Source organism: Rhipicephalus sanguineus, chromosome 11 (genome assembly GCF_013339695.2).
Source record: "Rhipicephalus sanguineus isolate Rsan-2018 chromosome 11, BIME_Rsan_1.4, whole genome shotgun sequence".
NCBI classification, from domain to species: Eukaryota; Metazoa; Arthropoda; class Arachnida; order Ixodida; family Ixodidae; genus Rhipicephalus; species Rhipicephalus sanguineus.
In genome coordinates, this window is record NC_051186.1 from 38,175,071 (window position 1) to 38,184,480 (window position 9,410).

At 43.9% G+C, this 9,410-nt stretch overlaps 1 protein-coding gene across 1 annotated transcript; it reads right to left on the minus strand.

The window, feature by feature from the left end:
- LOC119375665 (dnaJ homolog subfamily C member 17) lies at positions 1 to 5,589 on the minus strand. Its single transcript, XM_037645896.2, has 6 exons — positions 5,305 to 5,589; positions 4,469 to 4,538; positions 4,363 to 4,421; positions 3,332 to 3,616; positions 1,414 to 1,554; positions 1 to 1,121 (listed from the first exon to the last, which is right to left on the minus strand). Exons 1-6 carry the CDS (start codon positions 5,371 to 5,373, stop codon positions 921 to 923), a joined length of 825 nt encoding a protein of 274 aa, XP_037501824.1. The 5' UTR covers positions 5,374 to 5,589; the 3' UTR covers positions 1 to 920.
- Positions 5,590 to 9,410: the final 3,821 nt, after the last annotated feature.

Here is a 9,410-nt window from a genome sequence, read left to right on the forward strand (position 1 = left end):
AAATTATAATTCTCGATTATCAGAAATAGTATGCAGCAAAAAAATTTCACTCACATTTATGTCTATTTATTTTGCATTCAAAGTTTGCTGAAGACAATCGGATTAGCATCACCGGCTAAACCAGCTCTCTGGCAGCCTTGCCACATACTTTGTTTCTGTGTTTGACAAAGCAAAGTTGCCAAAAATTCTCGTAAGAAATATGCTTTTAGAGATTGCACATCTTTTGTACTAATGCAGCTACCAAAAATCTAATTAGAGATTTGGAATCTGCAGAAAAAATGGGATAAGTTTGTTAAATTTCGTTCAGTTCACCCAGCTAATAAAAGAAATAAAAAAAAGACCCGCGTCTCCCCTTAAGATGTTAATTACACCCAAAAAAACACGAAATTGGTCTGACAAAGTACGATAACTTTCATCCACAAAGGCATGGCATGGACATAATACGCGAGACGTAGTGTCTGATTTTGCTTGGACAGCTAGGCTTTACTGGTTGTTCAATGATCATTCACACTGTCTAAAGTATCCTGAAGAATCAACTTATTTATAATTTTAATGCTAAAATTATAAACACTAGGTTGTGAACATCATTTTGTACTAACTGTTTGTGAACATCATTTTGTACTAACTGTAAAGATGGCTGTTTCATATTTGACACTTATTAGAAAAATATTTGAAATTATATTCATTTCTGGCACTACTTGAATTGTATTTGGTTGCACCTCGAAAATCACTAGTATATTCACACACCCCTAGTTGATTCAGTGTCCATGAGTGCAGTCTTCATTATGTACACTCTAGCTGAGCGTCCAGCACCGCACTGGTGTTTCAAGGCTGCACATCTTTGCAAGGCGCTGGGCTTTACGAAGCATGCGTGGTGCAAAGCACAGTCTAGTTGATGAGCATGAGTACAACCACGGTTATTATGGCTGTGATGCAGCAGCAGCAGCCTGCTGCAGCTTTCGTAACACCAGATCCTCGTAGTCGTCGTCGACATGAGACGTTCGCATCGGTTGCGGCGGTGGTGGGGGTGGCGTGCTCTCGCCGCCTTTCGAGTCGCCCAACAGACGAACCGTGAGTGGACCTTCGTCGGGGCTCCCTAGTTCCACCTGGGATGCCAGGCGCTGCAAATTCAGGAAACATTAAATTCTGTGGCTTTACGTGCCAAAACTATCACATGATTGCGAGGCATGCCATAATGGATTATTTTGACCACCACAATACTGAGCACAATGAATCGGTTTAGATTGACAAATTGTACTCTGAGAACTCCAAATTTGTTGATTTTACCATCATAGGTTTATTGATATAGGAGGAAATCAGAGAGGCAATGAAGAGTCACACATCGAAGGTAAATGTGAGGGTAGTTTTCCACTCCCATTTGCACCTAGCAGGAGTACAAAGTGACCCACTTACAGCTGCGGATGGCCGTTCGAACTCCACGAGAGCCGACCCGTTGCGGAAGACGAGGCAGCTGATGGTTCCGTACTGGGAAAGCCGCTGCCGCAGGCTTGTCTCTGTGTAGCCCCTAAGTCCAGGCTGCTGCTTCCAGCGGACCTGCAGTTGAGTAGCGGGCGCTTAGTTCCACACAACTGCTACGATGATCTTGAGTCTTGGTGATGGTGTCAATCTCTCTGCAAAACTGCTGGACTACGTGACATCTGAAGTACTTTAAAGGGCCCCTAAACCACTTTGAGTTCAAAAACGACTCGAGTGGTTTCTTTGTCGCCTTCATTACCCTTCCTACAGGTGCTATATCCTCCTCAGCACTTTATTTCTTCATAAAACGCAGACAATATCGGCACTAAGTGTTGAGCCTATCAGGATTTCATGCTTTTGGACTACACGCTGTTAACTCTGCTTGGGCAGTCGAAAACGCACAAAACTAAGTGAAATCAGTCGATCATGTACGATAGTCATGCAAAAGGCAGAACGGGCGTGCGACTGCATGGAAAAGCAGGGTAGGAGACAATTCACAACTGATATCCCTCGTATATGGACCAATCGAGAGCTTGCTTCCTTATGACGTCCTGTGAACAGCCTGCTGGTGTCGCGAATTGTGCAGAAAGGACAGGAAACCCCAAGAGAGAATAATACGCTTGTTCTTTGTGTTTTCAGAGATTGTTTAGGGGTTCTTTAAAGGGACACTAAAGTGAAACACTGTGTAAGTCAGTTTAGGTTAAAAATTATTTGAGAACTCTAGCATCACTAGTTTCGTGATTTTAAGCTCATTAGTAGAAGAGAAAAGACAGGTCCAAGTTTTATTTCTGAATATTGTACTGAAACCCCAACGTCAGCGCATCAGTGCAATCTTTCTGCATTTTAGCCATGTTGGCTTGGTATAAGTTCCAGAAACTTACCAAGCTAAGTTCCTGGCTCCCACAGAGCACATCGTTAAACATTTTTCTAGATAAGAGAACACAACCCCTTCAGCAGCATTGTGTACAGTTGTACACATCAGCACGTCGTCCTGCCTCCTTCGTGCATGTGTGTTGTTTTTTTTTAGCTTTTTTTCAAACATGAATTTACACCAACTCGCCCAACTGTCCCTGCTAGTACTGTACACATCAACATAAGAGGCTTGTCACGTGCCACGCGGTTTACTTCAGTAGGCTTTAAACACGAGACGCACATTTGTACACACTTCCTGAATCGACAGCTAGCACTCATGTAGCTTGATTGTTCTGCACATTGCTTCAGAAGATCACTTTGCTGAAGACAGCACCATGTTGGACGAGTTGTTTGACGTGCCTCGTTCCAGGAACCACTCTAAAATTATGATTTTAGTTTGACTGGAGTTGATATAACCAATAACAAATTGTCCATGAGCCTGAGAGTTGATTATTTTTATGCAAACATAGATTACGATTCACTTCATAATAAACAGATCTTTAATTATGGACTAATTAAGGTTATTTGCCAAAGAATGCACAGATCAACAAACTATTACCGCCTTCTCTTTCTTGCAATAGAATATCAAGCGCCCTGAAATAAAGTTGCATAAATTTGATAGATTGACAGATATTCCATTGTACTCTGTGCTTGAAGGGGGTAGCTTTAGCAGATGCTGTGAAAGACCTCTCAACGAGCTGGTGTGTGAACTTCAATGCGTAGCTGTTATTCGTGTTCACTTTTTACGTGCTTTTGTGGCTTACCAAGTGCCTTTTTGTGGCAAAAGTGGTGTTGGTATTGCGGAGGATCACTTCACCAGAACAAGCGAGCTTAGCTTTCTCTTTAGTGTCCATTTAATGGTTGAAAATCCAGCGATAAAACACAAAGCGTAAGACAAGGAAGATGACCTAGCAAGGTGCGGCGAACGGAAAGTGTGGCCCACCTTCACTCTCGTCAGATCGTCGGGCTGTTCGTCCTTCTGCTGCATCTGTTGTTTCATTTGGCGTTGGAGCAGTTCCCGCTCTTCAGCCAGCTGCCGAGAGCCCTCGCGGCGTAGCCTCTCCACCTCCTTCTCGAGTCGTTGCTGAGCCGTTGCCGCAGCTGCTGCTTGTTGCCCCGGCGCCTCGCGGGCCTCCAGTTCTTCCCTGAGTTTGCGCCGCTTGGCGTCCATACCCTGGTGGCGAATCTTGGCCGCCTCGCGAGCTTTGAGCACCGCATCGTATGCATTCTGGAAAGAAGCGATCATATAGTCTCATACGTGAAAGAGGAAACAAGAAAAAAAAGCATAAGGAATGGAGAAATGTTGAATGTGCACAAAGTCCACAAAGTTCTGGACAGCCCTCTGCAGATGTACAGCCGGTTTTTGCTCTGCGGGCCAACACCTTAAGGCAGTTTCGGGCTCTGACGTGGTCAGCCTGACTACTAGGCCGCGCATGCTCCCGACACACCACGTCAGAGCCCGAAACTGCCTCAAGCAAGATGTCGCCCTGCAGAGCAAAAACCAGCTGCTCATGTGCTCTGCACAGACGTGGCCACGGCTGTGCACCATAACTCTACAGAGCCTAAGACCGGGACAATCGTAAAATAAACAGTTTCATCTGCGCAAATCTGCAAAGTTCTGAACTGCTACAAGTGGATTCCTTAACTCTGGCAAAGCTTAGCATTTTGGACAACTATGAAATGAGCAGTTTTGTCTACTTAGGAAATGGCATGACAAATGTGGACGAAGTTAGGAAAGTTCTGGACACTCTTCTGCAAATGTATGCCGAAACTCTCGCAGAGCTCAGGTCTTAGAGAACTATGAAATGAAACTGCTCCGGCTACATAAGGAATGAACGGATGCTGAATGCGGAAGAAGCTCACAAAGTTCTGGTACCTACATGAGCCCAGGTATTGGATAATTATGAAATAAAATTGCTCTGTCTATATCAGGGATGAACATATGCTGAATGTGGACAAAGGTCTGGTACTTACTCGTGCAGCCGGGTCGGTGAGCACCTCCAAGGCACGGGACAGCTGTTGAAAGAGTTCGGCTAAAGTGGCGCTGTTGAGGCAGCCGTATTTTAATATTTCGCCTTACCTGCTCGGAGGTTGTCAGGGTTCTTGTCCGGGTGGCATGTCAATGCCTTCTTTCGGTACGCACTCTTGATCTGTGAGTTGCAAAGAAAAAAAGCAGTTGTTGAATACACGAACATGTTTCCAGAAGCACGAACTTCAACATTCCATTAATAACAACCAACCAAACAAACAAAATAATTTTTCGGTATGCTTCGCGCATAGGGGAGTTCTCGACCGTTGATTGGCTCCCTTCCGTAGCTTGCGCCAATGAGCGATCGGGATGTGGATCGAATCCCCCGATCGCGATTGGCTCATTCGCGCGAGCTGTGGAAGGGAGCCAATGACAGTGGAGGAACTCCTGGCATCTTCGTCAAATCGCACCCGTGCGCAGTTTCGTCCAATCATCGTAGCACCTTGGCGCTCCGGTCCGATTGGTCGAAGATGCCACCCAGTGCCATCCGACACCCATCGGGCTCAACCAAGATCAAAAGTGCACCGTGTGACGTCGGAATATACATGCGAGCAAAGCAGAGCGAAATGCATACGATCGATGACCCCGTGCTTGCTCATCTGCCCCTTTGTCTACTATACAAAAACGCCGCCAAATCCACAGTGACTGAATGACTACATGATCGGGGAACACTTTCGATCGTTATCAATAGTGACAGGCTCGATCGACAGTGCACTGTGTGAACATGATACTGAAGAAACGGGAAGGCGTAGATCTCGAGCAACAACCGGTGTTCACGAACATCTCGTAGCTGGTAAGTACCAACTAATATAGTAACGTTAGTAAGTACTTCGGAAGTGAAAACCATATGTACATGAAAACTGGTAGGCCAAAATCGAACACTTCACCTCCTTCTCGTCAGCGCCAACGGCGACCTGAAGGAGCTCGTAGAGGTTTGTTTGCATCAGAGAATCCATGGTCGCCAGTTTCAGCTGTACACCTCCGCTGAAAGCGCTGAAAGTACCACAACGGCTACTCTCACAGCCTGATGATGTTGTTCAAGAACTCTGCGAAATGTTATAGCGATAGCGCACACTCTTAGAGACGAAAAGATAGGATAAAAGGTCGCGGCCGCGCAACGCAAAGTGAACGCGAAATGTTTTGAAGCTCACAGGTGCTCCACAGGCCGGCCACTTCGACTTGGATTGGCCGAAAAAGCTTACGTGAGCTCCGACTTTGCTTGCTTTGACTTAATGCTGACTTATGGAGCTTGCGTGATGTCGTTGTCGCTAGTTTAACTTGGTTCCGATTATTCTAGTACACTGTAGTTCCGATATTGCATCACATACTAAAAATTTGTCAAAATACGCGCTAAATCGAGCAAAGCCATCAAACGTGGTTACATTTTTTATTACCACCATACAGAAAGACGTGAGCGTACCGTAGTTCAAATGCTAAGTGTAACCGCGTCGTTCACAAGACTCGCATGAAGTCCCTAGATTTTTCACTTTAAGCGAAAAAAATCCAGGGACTTTAGATCGGCAGGAAGATTATTGAGGCACAGGCTATTTTTTGAAGAGGTCGAAGCAAGTGACTTATTAAAGACTGCCTTTTTGGAAAAGCTTGCTTTGTCCGACAGTTGGAGCGAATGAGGCATAACTGTGTATGGCATGCGGGCTGACCTCGATATAACGAACTGTTCGTTATAACGAAGCGAGTGAATAGTCTCGTCATTGATAGTTTTTTTACAAATATGCGTTTATAACGAATTTTCGGATATAAGTCATTTCTGTGTTTGTGATTGTTTACTCGGCATAAAATTGTTGAAGTTGGCACATTGTGTTGTCTTCTTCCATCTGTCCTTGCCTACTGGTGCTGAGTGTGTTATTCAATGTTGATCACGAATAACAACAATTGTTGGGGTTTAACATCCCAATACCACGATACGATTATGAGAGGCACCATAGTGGAGGGCTCCGGAAATTTCGACCACCCGAGTTCTTTATGTGCACCCAAATCTAAGTACATGTGCCTCGAGGATTCCAGTCTCCATTGAAAATTCGGCCGCCACGACCGGGATTCAATCCCGCTGCCTGCAGGTAAGCAGTCGAGCACCAAGACCACTAGACCACTGTGGCGGGTAAAGTTGGTTACGAAGCATGCCAAGGTCCTGGAAATAAACGAGCTTCCTTGCATTTTCCCCGTACAAAATGCGGCTAGAAATGGAACCCATATTCTTGAGCTCAGCACTGCCATAACCACTGCATTATTGTGTTTGAACGCCAACTGAAATGTGCCAATCGTGATCACAAGTTAGGAGTCAGCCAAGGCCACAAGTAAAGGGTATTTCAAATATTTTATTTTGGAAAAACGAGAGCAGATTCAATGAAGACGTGGTTACACTTTCTCTACTGCAACCTTACCAAAAAAATACGAGGCGCTCGTTGAAATCTCACAACTGCGGCGACTTTCAGACCGAGTTTATTTATAAAGTTTACCATTTTTAATGCAGCTGTGTTGCATCTCAAAGCAATGCAAACATGTACAGTTGGCCGAAAATGTGGCTGCTACAGTGTTACTTGACTCGTAGAACACGTGTGTCCCAAAAATACGTAGGAGCTGACAGACTTCAGTGGAGAGCTCTGCAATTGTTGCGACTGCTTGTAACATTCACACGTAACACATAAGCATGTAAGTGTTCCTACACATTTAAACATCACAGCAACGCAGCTATTGTAAAAGAAACAATACAATAGACAATTCTATATGAAATTAATAAATTAAACACTGCTGCAATCATTGCTTTACGTAAAAACAAAGAACTAGAAGGTCGAATTTTACGAATGACCAGTGTTACCTTGATCTACTGATCATCAACATGACGAAGAAAGTTTCAAATATTTCTCGCTGGTGTTAGCGAGTAACCATGTGCTCATAATGAATAACAGATATAATGAAAGGAATTTTGCTCTATAGCCGAAAACAACTTAAGAAGTCAGGAGAGGCCCCGCCCAGACGACCGAAGTGCGGCAGCCGATTGGCTCCGCGACTAAAGAAGTAGTCCCGCTCATGCACGCGCCGATGTTCTCCAAAGGTGGAGCCACCGGCCCTCCCACTCATGACTCAGTTCCGAGTGTGCGCCCATTGGTGCAGGCTTGTGTTCATCCGCCTTTGAGGAGTAAATGCTGCTTACTTCTAAAGTTGTATCCGACTATAGACACAAATTTTATAAAGTAACTAATGTGTGCAGAAATGAACAAAAAAAGAAAGCACACACAGGCTCTTTCACAACCACTGATTTGTCTCGCCCAGTCATATGTGACTTCTGATATTGCTCCCCTCCTCCCTTTGCTGACCTCTTAAATCTCAACTTTCAAAATTTTGCGGACCTGTACCGTACCATGAAACACGGAAGACTATCCTATCTGCTCCATGTCATCAAGCTTTGCGCCGCTGGTGATTCCCATGCGGGGCTTGTTACGTATTTCGAAATGGCCAATCAGGAAGACGGAATAATATTCCATATTCCTTGGTACGGTATAGACACCTTGGGCACAACTATGCAAATTCCATGGCATTAAACAAGTTGGGTCGACTGTAAGGAAGCCAGGTGGCAACCCTAACTGGAGGGGACTACACAACTGTAATGTGAATGATTCCGATGGCACATTTTGGGGATCTTTCAAGATTCACGAGCAGATGGGACTACTGCTGTCACTTGCACCAGCAAGCATATTAATGTGCCCAATATTCAACATGCGTTTCACGTCCGCATCACAGGGAATGTAAAAGAAATATCAGGTCACAGCTACGAAATGAAAAAAAAAAAAAAGCCAGGCAACATAAGTCTACAGTTGGTTTGTTCATGTCTCGTGGAATTGAAACAGGCAGTGCGTGATGTTGGCTCTGTTGCAGCTCTGGTGTTCTTTTTAAGCTGAAATAATACTAGCTCTACATCATTATTGACATGTGATCTGTTTCAGTGCAGTGAGCAAATGCTAACAAGCTAGAGCACTAACCATGAGCGCTGGCTGGACATTAAAACATACAAACTAATGTAGCACACTTTGCGATGCTAAATCAAAGAAATGCTTATGCAATCAGAATTGTTTCGCAATGCGTTTCACGTAGCCGATCTCGTGCAATTAATAACACACGTTCACAACTTCCGATTGATGCACTTTATGCTTCCTCATAGAAAAATGTTGACAATAACTCCGTTACTCATTTTGACAGTCAGTCAAAATGAACAACACTCTAAATAATCACTCTGAACCAAACTACACACTTTGGAACACACTATCAAAGTTGCTTACGCAGACACACAGCATTGTATGCTATGTTCTATACATAGTCGATTATGTTTTGCCAATTACACGTCTTTAGAAGTTTTGTAAGATTTATTTGATGCTTCCTCCTAGTGGCATATTGACAGTAATCCAGTTAGTATTTAGATGGTAAACTGATAGTAATTCCATTTAAAAGTAATGTAATTCTAAATGTACATATTTGGCAGCAGACAACGCTGAGAAAATGGGGAGATTGATTTTGTTACATATTATGGTACTATCACCCTAGACTCATATGAGTTCCAGTAGAAACAGTCGGCACAATATTCGGAAAGTTTTGCAAACGCGATGCAACCACAGCATTGTACCACGACGCTGCAACACAATTTGAGATGCAGAACATGGGGTACTAAACCGGTAGTAACTAACCGGTAGTAGTAATAACTATACCCTTCACAGTGCTGTACAATGTACTTAGAAGGTAAGCTTTAAAAAAATGACTAAAAGCGACAGCTCTGAAAAATTGAGCATCCACACTGAAAAAGAACGCAAGAAAGCGGCATGACCATTTCGCGTGACATGCAAATTAAAAGCAGTCAAAATCTGCATGTCTCTGTAGTGACTGCTCCATTAATATAATCCAAGGTTGCAATTGTGAATAGCATTTACAAATTAATAACCCCGATTATAATCAAGTATAATTATTTCAGCAAGCATAACGGCAA